This window comes from Alnus glutinosa, chromosome 12 (genome assembly GCF_958979055.1).
Source record: "Alnus glutinosa chromosome 12, dhAlnGlut1.1, whole genome shotgun sequence".
Taxonomy (NCBI): Eukaryota; Viridiplantae; Streptophyta; class Magnoliopsida; order Fagales; family Betulaceae; genus Alnus; species Alnus glutinosa.
This window is the reverse complement of record NC_084897.1, coordinates 21,867,068-21,887,108: the sequence shown is the minus strand read 5'-3', so window position 1 is coordinate 21,887,108 and position 20,041 is coordinate 21,867,068. Positions and strand designations below refer to the sequence as shown.

The window sequence follows — 20,041 nt, the reverse complement described above, 5'->3', positions numbered from 1 at the left end:
ACTCTTTCGTAATGTTATTTGGAGCTTTGAAATTTTAGTTGATATGTATTGTGTATGGTTGGATTGGGTTAAGCAAGTGTTCGTGAGTGTTTGATTGTTGTGATAATGGAGGATGAGGAGCTTTCATGAGGTTGTTATCATGAGACAAGGAGGTTTTGTAAATTAGGGTTTTTATGAGTGCTCGGCCTGGCCCACTGTCGATCGCCTTTAGGCCTTGCCTATTGCTGGCCATTGTTCAGCATGGTCCATCATTGACCATTATTCAACCTAGTCTCCAACCATCCTTGGCCCAGCTTGCTGGCCACCACCCGACTCCATCTCTGCCCACCATCCAACCCTGCCACCGTCTGGGCCGATGCATTGCCGACCATCGTTTGGCCCAGTCTCCGGTCATACACGGCCCAACTCACTGATCACTGCTCCGCTCCATCTCCAGCCACTCTCAACCCCAACCTACTGCCGACTACCAGCCATCCTCCAACCATAGTGTTTGGCACATTTGACGGCCGTCGTACTAGGCCAATCTCCAGCCACCACTTCACACTGACAGATGCCACCTAAAACTCTTTCCTAGGAGCTTGAGTTTGTAGGACAACTAATGATTTAACATGATATCAGAGTAGAAGTTATATGTTTAAACTCTAACTTCATAGTCTACCTCCTATTTCAATTAAATATTCCACATGTTAAACCATACTTGTTGAGAGAGAGTGTTAAATAAATGATAAAATTCATCATTTTCTATCGACTTAAGTTTTTGGGATAAGTGAACATTTAACACCAACCACCAATCATTTTAGAGTTATTGGGGCATAAAAACTTGTGAAACAAATTTATTAGCTTATATTGCAAGCAATTGTCGAAAAACCGTATGCTAAACCATCTTAACATGATTATAGGAATAATGCATTTGTCTACTGCAACTAGAAACTGCCCAAAAAAAGAAATAAAAACACTAGAAAGACAATGTAAAATCTATGATTCTAATGTAAAGTATCTGTAACAGCTGGGGCAAACAGTTACTAAAAAAAAATAGATCTTGCAATGCAATTCCTTCGCAGGCTTCTAACAACATGAAAATTCTGCAGGAAGCCAGTTGCATCCATATATGATCTGTCCTGCATGGATAGATTCTCCTGTGGTACTCCAGTTCTAGGTAAAGAAGGCAAAAGAAATTTTACATTTGAAATGGAAATATGTAAAAACAATTATAAATAGATTGTCTTAACAGCTGACTCAACTCACCTCAACAAAGCCTTAATATTAATAATATTTTGACCTTGTCTAAATATTTGTTACGAGAGCAGCCAAAGTGGTGAAAAAAGCAACTCCAAGCATGAGCCAAATATTTTAGTTTGAACTCCAATTTCGACAAAGACAGTGAACCCTGGCAAGTGAAGCCATATAATCATCAGACCTGAAATGGAAGGGCTCGCTATTAGATTATCTCACTGTATTGTTGCATTACTGAGAAATGTTGGCATTTTATGAATACAGACCTCTGTCCATAAGGAGACTGCCATGCAGCAAGTATACGAAGCTTGGCTGCATCAGTTTTTTTCTGCACAGAAATAAGTTGCTTGACTATGGTCAAATATCCATGAATATTATTGAGCTTAAGATGAGATAAGATCTGCAAGTAAGCTTCCAAGCATTCACCCCTAATCAAAAGATAACATCAGTCCATTTTCCTTAAAAAGGTTGTCAATGAGTTCATCAGTAACCAAGCATGCTACACGATATCTCAATTTACTCTTTTATCAGTAATGTCAAAACACCAAGGTTAGAGAGAATGGAAGGACTTCCACTTACCAAATGGAAATGGGATAATTTCTTTACACCAGAGTTATAACAAGAACTGGTAAACACAAGAGTTATCACCAGAAACTGGTAATAAAAGATGTACATGACAGCAGATCCTCATATGTGCTAAAATAACAAGCAAAGACAAACTCTTGACATGCAAGAAATATTCTTCTAAAAATCCCCCCATTCTCCTTCAATAAACATATTTTTCCCTGACGAAAGTATGTACGGTAGATTAATACTTCAAAGAAGCCTACACTTTGCCAACTTAGTTCACCCTCCTCGATATACTTTCCTACCATTGACTAACGGGTATAACAGATAAATGAATGAACTTAGGCCACTGAGGAAGGCTGAAATGATGTAAGGTGAAACATCTTCTCCTTAAGTATCTTAATAGTGACAGTTCACATCAGTTGACATGGAGTTTCTTTTAAAGGATAAAGGAACTCATTCCTGAAAGTTTGCAGAACAAACCTAAGGAGTTCATTTGCATACTAACATCCCCTTAAACAATGAACAAAAATGAGATATAGATGGTTTTACTCCAATGGCAAGATAAGTAGACACCACTCAGTAAAATCTGGCTTTTTGTTTGGTTTTGAAATCTCTTTAAAAAGAAAAAAGTTGAAAAAGCAATGATGTTGACAAGGCAAAAAGAATTAGGGCTTTGAAAGCAAAAACCTCCTGCTACTGAGCATATTTCAACTTCATTATTAGAAGTCTCTGTCATCAACTCATATTTTTCCCTTTGAGGCAAAGAGACACAACATCCAACTAGTTGAACCCATAATCTAAAATATAAGCATTAAGCATGAAAATGGGATTCCCACAAGTTATATTGACAAGTTATGCATTATATTTTTACTACATATCGCCCACAGCATGTCCATGCAAGAGTTGTGAGTATTGCTTTTCCATATAAACAAAGAAGCCAGTTGTCTACTTGTGGTGCATCTGTAAATGAAGTGTGGTCGAGCTCCTCTTTAATGATTTGCATTCTTTCAAGGAGTTTGCAAGAACTCAATTTGGTATGTTTAAGAAACATAACTGAACAAAAAGCCCAAATTAAAAGGTTAAGAAGCCGAGAACAAACCTCGGATTCGTAATAAAGCCCAGCATACAGAGAAGCATAGAAATACTCATTCTCCCTGCCATTTGAAAATGCAGCAACAAGCTATGCAGTAAAACCAAAATTTACAATCAGATGAAGTTCTTGGAATTATATGCAACCATACTGCTCTTATATGGTAGCTCTTGAAATCAACATGTGCCCAGTTCAAATGACAAAAGAAACAGGAAAAAACTAAAGACTTTTAGGTCAGAAGTATTAAATCAAACCTTTTTAGGATCCCCGCCATTTTTAAACATGTTATAGGCTTCCCGCATGATGGGCCGTGGATCTTTGCCAACCTGCATTCAGTTATTAAGAGATTAAATGAACATTATTATTCTTTCCACAGTTAGCACTTGGAGACAGAAATAGGATGCCATTATACTCTAAATAGACAGAACCATAAAATCCCACTAATTAAGTAACTTTGTTCAGGATACCAGGTCCTTTACCTACAGATGCCCATTAGTAATCGAAGTGTATGCATAATCATAATGTAAACTACTTCGTCAGGTTGGGGATCACCAAATCAATTTATGCATATGTAGGCACATAAATACATTTTTTTTGCATCATGTCTCATGCACAGGGAAATATCCATCGGTTGGTTGGCTGGCGAGTTAAGTACTCAAAATCAAGGTGTGTGGGTCGCCTAAATTTGGTAATTATTATTATTATTATTATTATTATTATTATTTATTATTATTATTTTTTCTCTGGATGAATAACTAAGTTAAACTTTTTTATATTTCAATAGAGTCAATGATGATGTTCCTTCTTTAACAACAAACTTACCTCAAGAAACTTTTTCCTTGCTTCGTCAACTCCACATAATTGAGCTTCACAAAGAAAGCACCATATGGATTCCTCTGTGTCATTTGGATTCTGTGCAACATCTAACCGGAATTGCTCTGCCCCTTCTTCAAACCTATGGAAAAGAGAAACCCGCTTCAATCTCCTCACAACATTTTGAGCTTCATGTTTTATCTTGTTTATGTCTCTTTACTAGAAATAGCGATTTTCTCTAAGTTCAAAATTCTGCTTGTATTTTCTTTGCCAAAGTATTCTCAGTAACCAAACAAAGGCACAAAGAAAATAGGACCAGTAAAGAATTAATACCTATCAAGATAGTATAATGACAGCCCCCTTTGCCAAAGATCTGACAACAACCATCACCAATTCAATCTAATCTAATTCAACAGATAATATATCTAAATCACAAAGATCCGTTATCTAAACTTCCCTATAACCTACATGCCTTTTGACGAGGATCCAACTCAATTGCCTTATCGAATTCCACCAAAGAACCTGGCACATCACCCTTAACAATAACAAACACTCCAAATTACACAAACCAAAACTAATTATAAAACAAAGTAGAGAAAGAAAGTGAGAACCAACATGTGTAATTAAGTACATGATGTAGCTAGTATACCTGCCGAAAGAGTAGCATTCCACGTCGAATGGCAGAAACGGCTTCGCGGGCATTGTTACCCCCAGTTAAGGCGTCCCAGATTCCAGAAACTGAAGGAAGGAACAATCTTCTGGATAGTGTTGGCGGTGGGGTTTGGTGGCTATGAATTCTTGAATGATGGGTGGTGAAGAAGTGTGAGCCAGTGTGCGTTTTGAATGGAAATGGAGGTGAGGGTATAGAGGGAGTGAAGTGTGAAGAAGGGGACATGGAAATGGCGGGTTTAAGGATGTGGGTCACGGCCATGGATGGAAGAGAGGGGCAACCTTGAAATGGGTAACTCGGGAGTGACAGAATGGGGGTGTAAAATTGAGACCAACGGTTAGAGAGAGAAAGAGAGAGAGATAAGGCGCCAAAGAATAACTCTTTATGGTTTGGGTTGATCAGGCAATTCTTTCGGTTTCGGTCGTGGCAAGGCAAGGTATAAAATTATATAAATTAATTTTAACTAAATTTGTGTCAGATTCGCCGGTTATATAAAAATTGTTACCTCTAAATGTTATGTTTCGGGTTCAAGTCGTATTAAGGCATGTATATAAGACTATATAAATCAACCCTAACTCAATTCATTAAATTAAACGGATCCAATTTAATTGAACAAGTTAGGCCATTAATCTTAACCACTAATTTCATGTTAGATTCTTGTCGAATTTACGAATCTTGTAAAAAATTATCAACATTGGTCCAATATTTCATATGTTCTCAAATATGGGTTAAATGGCTCAAAGGTACACGTAATTAGGCCCTAAATCAAATTGTCGTCTCGGTTTCAAAAAAGCATCACAGGTGATACCTATCTGTAATGGATATTCTCAGTTGGTACTTCTCTTAGTCTTCCGTTCATTTTTTTAACGGACCTCCCCGTCACCAACCTTAAAATGCCAACACTTTGTCACGGTTGCCACGAGCCACGTATCATATATAATACTTATGATTTCAATGCCACGTAGTATGAGAAAAAAAATATACCTTAATTTTTTTTATATTTCTTTATAAAAAAAAAAAAAAGTTTTTCTTTTTCTTTATTTTTTTATTTTTGAAAAAAACAAAAAAAAAAAAACAAAAAAAAATTGAGTAGCCAACCCTATGGCTCTTGGAGATAATTCAGCCACCACCAAAAGGCCTCAAAAAAAAAAAAAAAAAAAAAAAAAATTGAAAATTGGCCTTAAAGTTGCGAAACCATTTCAAAGGCCAAGAGTGGCGGAACCACCCAAGTGCCATGAGGTGATGCCGTAGGATTTACCACGGCATCACCTCATGGCATATGCTCTACACTTCATAGCCAAAGGGCCAAAGCCCTTTTTTTTTTCTGAGCGGTTTTGGCGTTTTGGTGGACTTCATTTAGGGGCATGTGCTCTATATTTCATAACCCAAGGGCCAAAGCCCAACGTTTTGCTATTAATGGTGTCCAAAATATTAGAGAGAATTAAAAAAATACACCCCAAGTTGATACGATTTAGAAATTGACTTCTAGTCAAGACAACACTCAAGCCAACAGAATTGAAGCATTTATGGCGCCAAGGATAGATTTATCTGAAGATTTTTCTCATATCTCTTTGGCCTTATGTTTTGCAAGTGGTAGATTAATTGCTTGCAACTTGGGTGGGTGGGTGGGTTGCGCTATCTGTTTGCTGTAGTTGATAACTTCTAATCAATTGGTGCTATTTGCTGGACTGGAACCTCCGTTTGGCATTGATGTAGATTTATAATAGGTTATGATAGTCTATAATTATTGATCCGAATTTAAGTAGGTAAATAGAATCTACATGATCAAATAAAAGTTGGATTGTCCAGTCACTTATTCGGACTGAATTAAAAATGATGCCAGGCCATGGCGTGAAGTTTATTCAATCGCGGTATCTTTCTTGTACGTACGTGAGACGTGAGTAACGTGACCCTTCCAATCTCCCGTCCATATTCTATAAGTTAGATCGCAGAGTAGCCACTCGCTACAAGTCACTGTGCCTTCTCTTTAACGATCCTCTCCCAACTCATTTTTTTTTTATGTTCCATCCACTTCAGTCCAGTGTGCCTCCTTGCAAAATCAGCTCTTTCTTATTTTTTCTTTAAGTTCACTCTAATCGAGTTCTACCTCCTTCGAAATCAGTCTCTTTCTCGATTACACATTTCATTTCTTTCAAAATGTATTCGGTCTTATAAATAATTTATCATAATTACTTATCTAAATAGTTTCAGACAAATAATTATGATTTGATGCGTTGATAATTTGGCTAGTAAAACAGTTGTTTGCTAGTGAGCTGAAGCTAGCTGTTCCGTTCAAGTCAAAAAACCCAACTGGCTAGATCGGCCAGTGGTGACATGATCAAACACACAAGCTACTTGTTATGCCAAGTTTCACTTCGTGTATATATATATCCAATCAAATTGACATTGTGGATAGCGAAAGAAAAAGAAACGTGCAGAGTCTTTTACGTTTTATTTAATGAAAAAAAAAATTAAAAAAAATCCAAATAATTCAAACTTTGATAAAACTGAAATTGATAAAAAGGTACGTATAATGCTCAAACTGATGCTTTAAGCTCGATCAAGAACTGTTAAAATAGGATTAAGCGACGTGAAAGCTTACTAGAAAAAATGATTGAGGTCGTTGTCAATTAATAATGGCACAATAGACACTCAAATTGCTGTCAAAATTCTACTGCGCATGTAATTTTTTTTTTTAACACACTTGTTACCTAGCATTTTGCTGCAAGTTACTCTTAATTACCCTTTGATTATAACTTTCATGTACATAAATTCCAAAATTATATGTAAGTTGAGTTGAGGAGACAAATTATTTGATTTCGGTGTTTGAATCTGAGTTATTGCATTGTCGTGTAGTCCACGAAGCACGCGTACAAACAAAGCTTAGATTATAATCATTAGGAAAATATATGCAAAACAAAAAACTTCATCTGAAAAATAAACACTTTTCCTGCTTCTCTAGACCCCAAATTTTCCTTGACTAAGTTGGGCCATGCGGAATAGCTATTCATTGAAAAAAGAAATAAGCTATTATTGGTGTAACACCTGAGAAAAATAAAGGAATTTGAAAATTAGAAGCGTAGAAATATTGAGATAAAATATTAAATTTCTACACATCAAGAATGATAAACTTGAGCATGAAAAAAGGACCAAAAATTAGAATCGAAACTCAGAATTTCCAAGTTTTTGCAAAAGTCTTGATCGACTGAGGAGAGGGCTAGATCGACTGAGAGAGTCATACCACCTGTAAAAAATATTTTCGTGCGGGAAAATGAACAGTTGAGATTTGGGGTTGGTGATCTCGATCGACTGAGCAACGGTGTGACACACATTTAATGTGGTAGAGTGGCGATTTGATCCAAGTTGATCCGCATTTAATGTGGCAAGTCATGATCTTGATTGACCAATCAGCGACGGGACAATGAGTCCATTTTCCTTATAAAGGTTGTCAATGAGTTCATCAGTAACCAAGCATGCTACACGATATCTCAATTTACTCTTTTATCAGTAATGTCAAAACACCAAGGTTAGAGAGAATGGAAGGACTTCCACTTACCAAATGGAAATGGGATAATTTCTTTACACCAGAGTTATAACAACAACTGGTAAACACGAGTTATCACCAGAAACTGGTAATAAAAGATGTACATGACAGCAGATCCTCATATGTGCTAAAATAACAAGCAAAGATAAACTCTTGACATGCAAGAAATATTCTTCTAAAAATCCCCCCATTCTCCTTCAATAAACATATTTTTCCCTGCGAAAGTATGAATGGTAGATTAATACTTCCAAGAAGCCTACACTTTACCAACTTAGTTCACCCTCCTTGATATACTTTCCTAACATTGACTAACGGGTATAACAGATAAATGAATGAACTTAGGCCACTGAGGAAGGCCGAAATGATGTAAGGTGAAACATCTTCTCCTTAAGTATCTTAATAGTAACATCTTCTCCTTAAGTATCTTAATAGTGACAGTTCACATCAGTTGACATGGAGTTTCTTTCAAAGGATAAAGGAACTCATTCCTGAAAGTTTGCAGAACAAACCTAAGGAGTTCATTTGCATACTAACATCCCCTTAAACAATGGGCAAAAATGAGATATAAATGGTTTTACTCCAATGGCAAGATAAGTAGACACCACTCAGTAAAATCTGGCTTTTTGTTTGGTTTTGAAATCTCTTTAAAAAGAAAAAAGTTGAAAAAGCAATGTTGTTGACAACGCAAAAAGAATTAGGGCTTTGAAAGCAAAAACCTCCTGCTACTGAGCATATTTCAACTTCGTTATTAGAAGTCCCTGTCATCAACTCATATTTTTCCCTTTGAGGCAAAGAGACACAACATCCAACTAGTTGAACCCATAATCTAAAATATAAGCATTAAGCATGAAAATGGGATTCCCACAAGTTATATTGACAAGTTATGCATTATATTTTTACTACATATCGCCCACAGCATGTCCATGCAAGAGTTGTGAGTATTGCTTTTCCATATAAACAAAGAAGCCAGTTGTCTACTTGTGGTGCATCTGTAAATGAAGTGTGGTCGAGCTGCTCTTTAATGATTTGCATTCTTTCAAGGAGTTTGCGAGAACTCAATTTGGTATGTTTAAGAAACATAACTGAACAAAAAGCCCAAATTAGAAGGTTAAGAAGCCGAGAACAAACCTCGGATTCGTAATAAAGCCCAGCATACAGAGAAGCATAGAAATACTCATTCTCCCTGCCATTTGAAAATGCAGCAACAAGCTATGCAGTAAAACCAAAATTTACAATCAGATGAAGTTCTTGGAATTATATGCAACCATACTGCTCTTATATGGTAGCTCTTGAAATCAACATGTGCCCAGTTCAAATGACAAAAGAAACAGGAAAAAACTCAAGACTTTTAGGTCAGAAGCATTAAATCAAACCTATTTAGGATCCCCGCCATTTTTAAACATGTTATAGGCTTCCCACATGATGGGTCGTGGATCTTTGCCAACCTGCATTCAATTATTAAGTGATTACATGAACATTATTATTCTTTGCACAGTTACCACTTGGAGACAGAAAAAGGATGCCATTATACTCTAAATAGACAGAACCATAAAATCCCACTAATTAAGTAACTTTGTTCAGGATACCAGGTCCTTTACCTACAGATGCCCATTAGTAATCGAAGTGTATGCATAATCATAATGTAAACTACTTCGTCAGGTTGGGGATCACCAAATCAATTTATGCATATGCAGGCACATAAATACATTTTTTTGCATCATGTCTCATGCACAGGGAAATCTCCATCGGTTGGTGGCTGGCGAGTTAAGTACTCAAAATCAAGGCGTGTGGGCCGCCTAAATTTGGTAATTTTTTTTTCTGGATGAATAACTAAGTTAATCTTTTTATATTTCAATAGAGTCAATGATGATGTTGCTTCTTTAACAACAAACTTACCTCAAGAAACTGTTTCCTTGCTTCGTCAACCCCACATAATTGGGCTTCACAAAGAAAGCACCATATGGATTCCTCTGTGTCATTTGGATTATGTGCAACATCTAACCGGAATTGCTCTGCCCCTTCTTCAAACCTATGGAAAATTGAGCAGAGTTTTCCTCTTTACTCGAAATAGCGATTTTCTCCAAGTTAAAAATTTTGCTTGTATTTTCTTTGCCAAAGTATTCTCAGTAACCAAACAAAGGCACAAAGAAAACAGGACCAGTAAAGAATAAATACCTATCAAGATAGTATAATGACAGCCCCCTTTGCCAAAGATCTGAGAACAACCATCACCAATTCAATCTAATCTAATTCAACAGATAATATATCCAAATCACAAAGATCCGTTATCAAAACTTCCCTATAACCTACATGCCTTTTGACGAGGATCCAACTCAATTGCCTTATCGAATTCCACCAAAGAACCTGGCACATCACCCTTAACAATAACAAACACTCCAAATTACACAAGCCAAAACTAATTATAAAGCAAAGTAGAGAAGAAAGTGAGAACTAACATGTGTAATTAATTAAGTACATGATGAAGCTAGTATACCTGCCGAAAGAGTGGCATTCCACGTCGAATGGCAGAAACGGCTTCGCGGGCATTGTTATCCCCAGTTAAGGCGTCCCAGATTCCAGAAACTGAAGGAAGGAACAATCTTCTGGATAGTGTTGGCGGTGGGGTTTGGTGGCTATGAATTCTTGAAAGATGGGTGGTGAAGAAGTGTGAGCCAGTGTGCGTTTTGAATGGAAATGGAGGTTGGTCTCAATTTTCCACTCCCATTCTCTCATTCCCGAGTTACCCATTTCAAGGTTGCCCCTCTCTTCCATCCATGGCCATGACCCACATCCTTAAACCCGCCATTTCCATGTCCCCTTCTTCACACTTCTCTCCCTCTATACCCAGAAAGAGAGAGATAAGGCGCCGAAGAGTAAATCTTTATGGTTAAGGTTGATCCGGCAATTCTTTCAGTTTCAGTCTTGTCAAGGCATAGTATAAAATTATATAAATTAATATTAACCGATTTCAAGTCAGATTTGTGGATGATATAAAAATTATTAATTTTAAATGTTGTGGGTTAGGTTCGAATCGCATCGAGGCATGTATATAAGATTATATAAATTAATTCTAACTCAATTCATTAAATTAAACGGGTTTAATTTAATTAAACAAGTTAGGCCATCAATCCTAACCACGAATTTCATGTTGAATTCTTGTCGAATTTACGAATCTTGTAAAACATTGTCAACATTGGTCTAATATTTTATATGTTCCTAAATATGTGTTAAATGGCTCAAAGGTACATATAGTTAGGTCCTAAATTAAATTATAGTATCGGTTTTAAAAAGCGTCACAGGTTGTACCTATCTGTAATGTATATTCTCAGTTGATACTTCTCTTAGTCCTCTGTCTATTTTTTTAACGGACCTCTACGTCACCAACCTTAAAATACCGACACCTATTTCGATTGCCATGAGCCACGTATCACGTATGATACTTATAATTTCAATACCACGTTGTATGAAAAAAAAAAAAAGAAAAAAAAAAGGAAAATTAAAAAATGAGTAGCCAGCCACTCTATAACCCTGGGAGATAATTCAGCCATCTCCAGCCACCACCAAAAGGCCTTAAAAAAAAAAATAAATAAATAAAAATTGAAGATTAGCCTTAGAGTAGCGAGACCACTCCAAAGGCCAAGAGTGACGGAACCACCCAACTGCCATGAGCACGGCATCACCTCCTATACTTCATAACCCAAGGGCCAAAGCCCTTTTTTTTCTTAGCGGTTTTGGCGTTTTGGTGGACTTCATTTATTGGCATATGCTCTATATTTCATAACCCAAGGGCCAAAGCCCAACGTTTTGCAAAACTTAAAACTGAAGGGATGATGGAATATATTAATGGTGTCCAAAATATTAGAGAGAATTAAAAAAAATACACCCCAAGTTGATACGATTTAGAAATTGACTTCTAGTCAAGACAACACTCAAGCCAACAGAATTGAAGCATTTATGGCGCCAAGGACAGATTTATCTGAAGATTTTTCTCATATCTCTTTGGCCTTATGTTTTGCAAGTGGTAGATTAATTGCTTGCAACTTGTGTGGGTGGGTGGGTTGCGCCATCTGTTTGCTGTAGTTGATAACTTTTAATCAATTGGCGCTATTTGCTGGACTGGACCCTCCGATTGGCATCGGTGTAGATTCATAATAGATTATGCTCGTCTATAATTATTTACTCGAATGTAAGAGAATTTAGGTAGGCAAATATAATTTACATGATTAAATAAAAGTTGGATTGTCCAACCACTTATTCGGTCTGGACTAAAAATGATGTTAGGCCATGACGTGAAGTTTCTTCAATAACGGTATCTTTTTCGTACGTATGTGATACGTGAACAACGTGACCCTTCTAATCTTTCGTCCATATTCTATAAGTCAGACCGCAGAGTAGCCACTTGCTACAAGTCATTGTGCCTTCTATTTAACGATTCTCTCTCAACTCATTTTTTCTTTATGTTCCCTCCACTTCAGTCGAGTGTGCCTCCTTGCAAAATTAACTCTTTCTCATTTTTTCTTTGAGTTCACTCTAATCGAGTTTTACCTCATTTGAAATCAATCTTTTTCTCGATTACACATTTCACTTCTTTCAAAATATATTTACGATGTGCCATTTCAAAATGTATTCAGTCTTATAAATAATTTATCATAATTCCAACTGGCTCGATTGGCCGGTGGTGACATGATCAAACACACAAGCTACTTGCTATGCCAAATTTGACTTCATAGATAGATATATATATCAAATTGACATTGTGAATAGCGAAATAAAAAGAAACGTGCAGAAGCTTTTACGTTTTATTTAATGAAAAATAAATAAAAAAATCCAAACAATTCAAACTTTGATAAAACTGAAATTGATTATTGATTAAAAACTGTAATTTAAATAATATATATCAGGACGTGGAATGCGACCAGATATCTCAGGTCAACCTCCCGATAGGCTCGATTGGTCACACCCTGTCCAAATGAGAGTGTGAACAAGGTCCGATCGCTATCTCATTAATTCAGACGGGAATGCGAACGAACGAGCCTTCTGTCTCACTACTGGAACTGGATTTAGAATAAAATATTGACAACTTGTTATCTAATTAGAGCAAATCTATTCAACGCGTCTATAAAGTTGAAGCTTCCGGGTATATATATATATATAATGAATGAATGTATCGATCGTCAAAGATAATTAATTTCAGAGGCAAATTAAGAGAAGAGACCGAAGACCCAGATCACGATGGAAGGGATAGAGATGTTGCCAGGAGACTGTGTATCCGCAATTCTTGCTAACACTTCTCCACTGGACGCATGCAGATCTTCGATGGTGTCGTCCACCTTTCGTTCGGCGGCAGCGTCCGATGTTGTTTGGGAGAGGTTCTTGCCGGCCGATTACGAGGATGTTGTCTCAAGGTTGCTCACCCCTTTGACGTATGCTACGAAGAAGGAGCTTTTTCTTCTTCTTTGCAGTCCGGTTCTCATAGATGGTGCTAAAAAGGTACGCAGGCCGCCTCAAATGATCGATTTCCAAGCCTTAACCTTCAATTCCTCACCTCTCATGCATTAATTAGTGAAAGATAATATAATTCAATTGACAAATTAATAAATAAATATATATATATATATATATAAATATATATATGTAATTCGGTCAATGATCTTTCTACGAGATAAAACTAAAATAGTCTTCTCCTAAGAGTAAAAGTTCCATTGAATTTTGACGTACGGTTGATGATATGAATTAATGTTGACTTCCTTAATTATGTACATATTGTATACACCTCAGAGCTTCAAGTTAGAGAAATCATCTGGAAAAATATCTTATCTGCTGTCTGCAAGAGAACTTTACATAGCATGGAGCAACGATCCAATGTATTGGAGCTGGAGATCTATACCTGAATCAAGGTTAATTACTTCTCTTTTTCTTCTAAATCAAACGACTAGAAAACTTCACTTATCATTCTTGATCTTTCATCACTTTTGCCTAAAAATTTTAACGAAATGGTCAAATTAAAAGATAAATACACTAAATTAACACTTTTTAATATACATGGGTATAATTAGAAAAGTAATGAAAACTTATCGATAATAAGTGAAGTTTTTTTTTAAAATTAATATTTTTTTATTGATTTAAACTTTTGGAATAACCGTGAATAGTGATAATTAATACAATAATACATGTTGTTCTATGTGGTCTGTCACTGAACTTTTTCAGTTCTTCCGCAGGTTCTCGGAAGTGGCTGAGCTCAGAACAACAGATTGGTTAGAAATCCATGGCAAAATCAAGACAGAAACTCTGTCACCAAACACGACATATGTTGCTTATCTTGTAATGAAAATATATGATCGTGCGTATGGGCTCGATCCAATACCGTCTGAAATATCAGTTGCAGTGGGCGACCAAATATGCAAGGCCACGGCTTATCTACGACGTCGGACTGGTGGAGATGGCAAGAAACAACAAATGGAGTCCCTGTTTTATATGAACCGCATCGAAATGTTGAGAAAGAGAGTGATAGATGAAGGAGATGAACGGCTCCCGAGTGAGAGAGGAGATGGGTGGATGGAGATTGAGCTGGGAGAGTTCTTCAATGGCGACGAAGATTCTCAGGAGGTGACGATGAGTTTGATGGAGATAAAGGGTTATCAATTAAAAGGAGGACTTGTCATTGAAGGAATCGAAGTAAGGCCCAAAGACTAGTGAAGAATTTTTTGCTTTGATTTATTGAGGGAGAAAAAGAGAAGTAGAAAGGGTATAATAGCAAATAAATTAATTATAATTATGGGTTTTTTTTTTTTTTAGCAAGTGTTTTATTCGATTCTTTCATATTTTTTTTTTTTACTTATTTACATATATAGGTTAAAGTGAATACTGTAAGATTTGAGAATTCAAAAGATTTCTCCATGTAAATATTGTGGGATCCATGTATTGTTGTTTATAATTGTTATACAACCATACAATTTATACTGTAATAATGAGAGATGTTACAATTATTAATCTTCTATCATTAGTGGTGGTGGTTTACTGGCTTCAAAGAAATTTTTAAAGTGGTTGTACATATATTAGGGAGAGTGAGAGTTCGACATTTGAAATAAGAATTCTCAATCCTATTAGTATTAGGCACATGGGGTTCTCATCGTCTAGGCCCTTCGGGCGGCCTGTTACTATGGTTAAGTTCAGGTAGAATAGATACAATCAAGATTTCATCACACAATTACCCCCTGAACTTTTATCAAATTTACAATTACCCTCTTAAACTTTAAAAGATCTTAGTTTAGTGCATCCATCTTTCAATTTTTTTCAATTTTACCCATCCATTAAGATTTTTTGTTAAATCCTAACGGAAGGGTTTTAGATTTTCCAAAATACCCCTCTTTTTTTTTTTCAGGAAAAAAATTGTGAGGATTTAGTTGTTGATAAGGAATTAATGAAATTTTCAAAAATACTCACGCTTGAATATTTGAATTTATATATAAATAAAATTATGGATATTTTGAAAATTTTGATAGGATTTAATAGATAATCCTAACGGAATGGTAAAATTGAAAATGTATACACTAAATTAAGAGTTTTTAAAGTTTGGGAGAGTAATTGTAAAATCGGCAAAAATTCAGAGGGGGAAAAATAAAACTATACATCTTCTAACGTATAATTCAATTATTTAATCATTATCTTTAACTATACAAATTTTATCAATAGTCTCTTTAGAGTCTTCATAAATGTTTGGAGTTGTGCATATAGTTTAAGATTAGGGAACTTCTTTTTTTATGTTATTATACATGTAGCAAAATAAATATAAGGAGCATGCTTTTGGAATAAATGGAAGGAAAGGAACCTCTTTTTAATGCTTATATTTTACAGAAGAAGACAAGGAGTTATTGCCTTTGGAATATAAATAAAGAAAAGGAAAGGAAAGGAATTTTCACTCATGTGCTTATAATATTCTATACTAATTACACACATGCACGCCACTTCACATATAGCAGCCTTTTTGACCTTTTAATTTTTTAATAGGGAGAGAATTTTCCCTTCTCTCTTTTGTGAATGTGTACACTCTCAAATTCTTAGGTCAAATACCGTGTAGTTTGGGCATGATTTAGATTTTAGTGAACCATTCAACGCCAATTGCCATAATATTCTTAAATTTGGGCTATAATCGATCACTTGTGGAATTGGGATTTGGGATAAGCCTTTTGAGACTTATGCTTATGGATTACACTCTCCATTCATTCCTTCTCAAATTACCCTTAGCAAAAAAGAAAGAACACTAAACCAAGACAGAAGACAAGCATACAATCAACTAATCAAGGACCAATAAAACGAAAAGAAAAAAGAAAAATAAAAAATCACATGGGTATGAAATTCATAAGAATAAATGATTCTTTAGTTGTTTGTTGAAAGGGGTGGGAAAAATTTTGACCTGACAATTTTTTATACGATTCACGAATTCGATGTCAATTTAACATAAAATTCATGAAAGAAAACAGATCTCCTCTCCCTTTCATTTTATACTCCCCGCTCCTACCCACTTTCCATTCTGGTTTTTTCTTTTGTTTGTAGGTGTTCTCCGACCAGATCAGTAATTTTGGCATTTCCGCTATGCATCCGTCCATCTACTTCTGTATTGTATCGTTCATCTCCTCCCTATCCGTTGTTCCTGTTTGCTGGTTGTGTTTTTACTTTGAATAAGAGTTTTATTCTCTTTTAAATTTGCCATCATGAACGATTTATGTGATGAAGATTAGTCACGTGTGAGGAGTTATCTCTCACAGCCTGTATAGTCACACAGCCTGCATAGTTCGGTGTGAGAGGTTATCTCTCACGGCCAGTTTAAATAAATTTTTAATTAGGATATTTGGCTACTATTGTCTTAGATCTAGTCTGCTTGGAGCATATCTGTTCTTTAACTATTTTTGTACATGAGTTGAGTTAGCGGAAGATGAAAGTCATAGATAGATATCACTTTATTGTAAGAATTTTGTTTGTATCTATGACTATGTAACCTCATAGCCACAGCATGTGGCTATGATTTTGCAGATCTTTATGCTTTGTGATGTAAGAACTTTATACTCGTGATCTTTGATCAGTGAAATACTTAGATTTTTCGTTAAAAAAAAAATATAAAATTTGCAAGTTATGGGATGAGTTTGATTCGTTTAATTAAATTGTTTGGATTAAAATTAACCTATATAGTTTTATATTCATGCTTTAATACGACCCGTAAGAAAAATCTTCGACGAGGTTCAAGACATGCTATCATTATCACTCATCTTTTCTTTGGATGTCCTCATGATGTGTTCCATCATGTTGTCACATTAAACACATCCAAAAAAAGGGTGTCGTCATATATATTAAAATTAACAAGATTAATGGACCATCTATAAAGAAGCTGGTCATCTTGGGACTCTATAAAATTAACAACATTCATACAAGACATACAAAGGGACCCATACCCATTGTTTCTTTCCATCCTTTTATCCAATACTACACATTTTCCTTCCATTTGATTATTGGTAAGAAAAGGTGTATTTTATTATGAGTGAAATCACTTTGGATCTCTTGCCTCAAGATTGCTTCGTACACATAATGTCCATGACATCTCCTCAAGATGTGTGTCGGTCCGCGGTCGTCTCTTCGCTGATCCGGTCCATGGCTGATTCAGACACCGTGTGGGAGAAGTTTCTGCCATCTAACTACGAAGAAATCCTCTCCAGATTAGTCTCTCCGTTGGTTTATTCATCCAAGAAAGAGTTGTTTTTCAGGTTAAGCAAACCACAACTAATTGATGGAGGTAAAAAGGTATATTTCAATTACTACATCTTGATAAAACTCTGTTAAAAGTTTATTGAGGCGATAGTGGCTACTGTAATGGCGAAAAAAAGCAGCCTTAATAAGTCGTATATATGAACCGTGCTGTCTGTCTCCATGCATGGATGCTCTTTTTGTGTGTGTTTTTCTACTTCGATCTTTCTTTTGATCTCCTTGCAGTAGTAAATGGTGAATATATAAATTATGATGGAATTGAACTATTTGCTTATAAATGCCGCAGATCTTCTCCATAGAGAAATCAACGAGTAAGAATTGTTACATGTTGAGTGCAAGGGAGCTTTTAATCCAATGAGCAAGCCATCCTCTATACTGGTCCTGGAAACCCTTTTCTCAATCAAGGTTTGCACTGCATCCTAATAATCACAAAACATTTCTCGTTGCATATATATAAATATTTGTTGAAGTTTCATGCTTTAAAGGTGTATTCGCGCGCTAAATAAGGATACATGGCAATTACTTAGAGGTGAAAATGCAGTTACGGTTATTGTCTCTAACTGCTAATCATAACTGCCTTACGTAGTTATTTTATTTTTATAACTGTAACCGTCTCGCTTTAGACAGTTAGCAGTTATTTAAAGTTATAAACGCACTGTAAAATTGCTTTTAAATTTTGGCATTTCGGACCTATTTTTGGGTGTTAGCTTGTTAGGCCTCATTGTACCTCTGTTTTTTTCTTTTTCGACTTCTTTTAGATTTTTTTGGGCTTTTATTTTTTTGGCCGAATGTATAGTGTTATTTAAAATCTCATATAAAACGATGTCTTTTGTATATATTTGGGTAGACGGTTAGCAGTTAGTAACCGCCTCCGCCTCCACCTACCCCTAAATAACACCATATATAATCGGTTAGCAGTTAGCGATTAACGATTAGTAGATTGTTATTAATTTTCCATTTTTTTCACCCCTACAATTATCTATTTGAATTGTTAGCAATTTTCGCAAATAGTCATGTGAGAGATCCCATATGAGATCTACCTGAGACTACTTGGCCACCTACCTGAACATGTAGATTCGATATGGAGTTTCTCACATTACCTATTCAAATTGATGTAAATCTCAATCCGCATGCATCGACCCATAAAGAAGATTAATTAGAAAGTAATAAAAGGCCAAGTTAATTAAGTAATTTTTCTTCCTTAATTCCTAGTATTCATTCAAGTAGCAATTAATCAATCCTTGGGATTAAAAGGTGGCTCCATTTTCTGGTTTCCAGATTTGCAGAAGTTGCCGAACTCAGGACCATTTCCTGGCTAGAAATCCAAGGCTCGTTGAACACCCGATCGCTATCACCAAGAACAGTTTATGGTGTCTATCTCATCGTGATCTTTGCTGGTCGTGCTTTCGGATTAGACTCTTTACCATCGGAGATCTCTCTTGAAGTTGGTGACTTCAAGTCACAAGGGACAGTGTACTTGAGCCGGCGCCGTGAGAGTAAGAAACGTCAAGCTTTGGAGTGCATGTATTCTTCTGTGAGACGCCGGAGTACTGAGGCAGTGAGATCGGAGGTGTTTGAAGAGAGAGAAGGCCCTCGTGAGCGCAAAGATGGATGGATAGAGATTGAGTTGGGGCAGTTTTATTATGATGAAGGTGATGATCAGGAGGTGAAGATTTGCTTAAAGGAGGTGAAGGGGGAGCATCTCAAAGGTGGTCTTATTGTTGAGGGAATTGAACTTAGACCTACTAAAGACTAACGAAGGCCTACTCTTGTTACAAAAAATAATACTATTTAGATTATATTAAATAGGGAAAATTTTATTTAATCTTTGAATTATCGCTGCTTTTGCAATTACATTTCAAAACTTCAAAACCTCTAATTTAGTGTATTCATCTTCTAAACTTTTTTAATTTCACTCATCTGTTAGGATTTTTTATTAAAATTTTCAAAATACCAATTTTTTTATTTTTTATTTTTTTAAAAAAAAAATCCAAAAATTCAGGCGTGAGTACTTTTACAAATTCCGTTAAATCGCGACCAACACCTAAATCCTTGTAATTTTTCTTTTTCTTTTTTTTTTCCTAAAAAATAAAAAGGAAAATTTTGGAGATTTTGACATGATTTAATGGAAAATCCTATTATGAGGTGAAATAGAGTTTTTTTAGCTTATGAGGGTAATTGCAAATGTGATGGAAGTTCAGGGAGGGTAAAGTAAAGTTTTCTCTATTAATTAATTAGGTTATTAGCATTTAATTTAATTTTGAAGAGTTGAATGGTGGGCTTGGCTAAAGGTAGTCACATTAGGGTTAGGGTTTTTTAGTTAGTGACTCGGTGTCTATTTAAGTGTTTTTTGTACTCCAATAAA

General features: G+C 35.7%; 3 protein-coding genes and 1 pseudogene across 5 annotated transcripts; 2 read left to right on the top strand and 2 right to left on the bottom strand.

Moving 5' to 3' along the window:
- Positions 1 to 956: 956 nt before the first annotated feature.
- Positions 957 to 4,747, bottom strand: LOC133851112 (uncharacterized). Of its 3 annotated transcripts, XR_009895740.1 has the most exons (9): positions 4,356 to 4,747; positions 4,175 to 4,241; positions 4,040 to 4,079; positions 3,716 to 3,848; positions 3,148 to 3,219; positions 2,903 to 2,983; positions 1,500 to 1,561; positions 1,246 to 1,417; positions 957 to 1,152 (listed from the first exon to the last, which is right to left on the bottom strand). XR_009895740.1 is itself a non-coding variant. In XM_062287425.1 (8 exons), the coding sequence occupies exons 1-8, from the start codon at positions 4,635 to 4,637 to the stop codon at positions 1,351 to 1,353; spliced, it is 804 nt and encodes a 267-aa protein (XP_062143409.1). In that variant the 5' UTR covers positions 4,638 to 4,747; the 3' UTR covers positions 957 to 1,350. The 3 variants fall into 3 exon arrangements, 2 of the variants coding, with proteins under 2 accessions (XP_062143409.1, XP_062143410.1); XM_062287425.1 differs by having other exon boundaries at positions 957 to 1,417; XM_062287426.1 differs by lacking the exons at positions 957 to 1,152; positions 1,246 to 1,417; positions 1,500 to 1,561 and adding an exon at positions 1,651 to 2,262.
- A 2,692-nt stretch (positions 4,748 to 7,439) lies between these two features.
- Positions 7,440 to 10,726, bottom strand: LOC133852661 (uncharacterized). Its single transcript, XM_062289425.1, has 8 exons — positions 10,720 to 10,726; positions 10,415 to 10,626; positions 10,231 to 10,297; positions 10,096 to 10,135; positions 9,817 to 9,949; positions 9,294 to 9,365; positions 9,049 to 9,129; positions 7,440 to 8,408 (listed from the first exon to the last, which is right to left on the bottom strand). The coding sequence occupies exons 1-6, from the start codon at positions 10,724 to 10,726 to the stop codon at positions 9,294 to 9,296; spliced, it is 531 nt and encodes a 176-aa protein (XP_062145409.1). The 3' UTR covers positions 7,440 to 8,408; positions 9,049 to 9,129.
- A 2,354-nt stretch (positions 10,727 to 13,080) lies between these two features.
- LOC133851608 (F-box protein PP2-B15-like) lies at positions 13,081 to 14,917 on the top strand. Its single transcript, XM_062288100.1, has 3 exons — positions 13,081 to 13,410; positions 13,699 to 13,817; positions 14,139 to 14,917. The coding sequence occupies exons 1-3, from the start codon at positions 13,153 to 13,155 to the stop codon at positions 14,611 to 14,613; spliced, it is 852 nt and encodes a 283-aa protein (XP_062144084.1). The 5' UTR covers positions 13,081 to 13,152; the 3' UTR covers positions 14,614 to 14,917.
- Positions 14,918 to 17,372: 2,455 nt separating this feature from the next.
- Positions 17,373 to 19,586, top strand: LOC133852431 (F-box protein PP2-B15-like; annotated as a pseudogene).
- Positions 19,587 to 20,041: the final 455 nt, after the last annotated feature.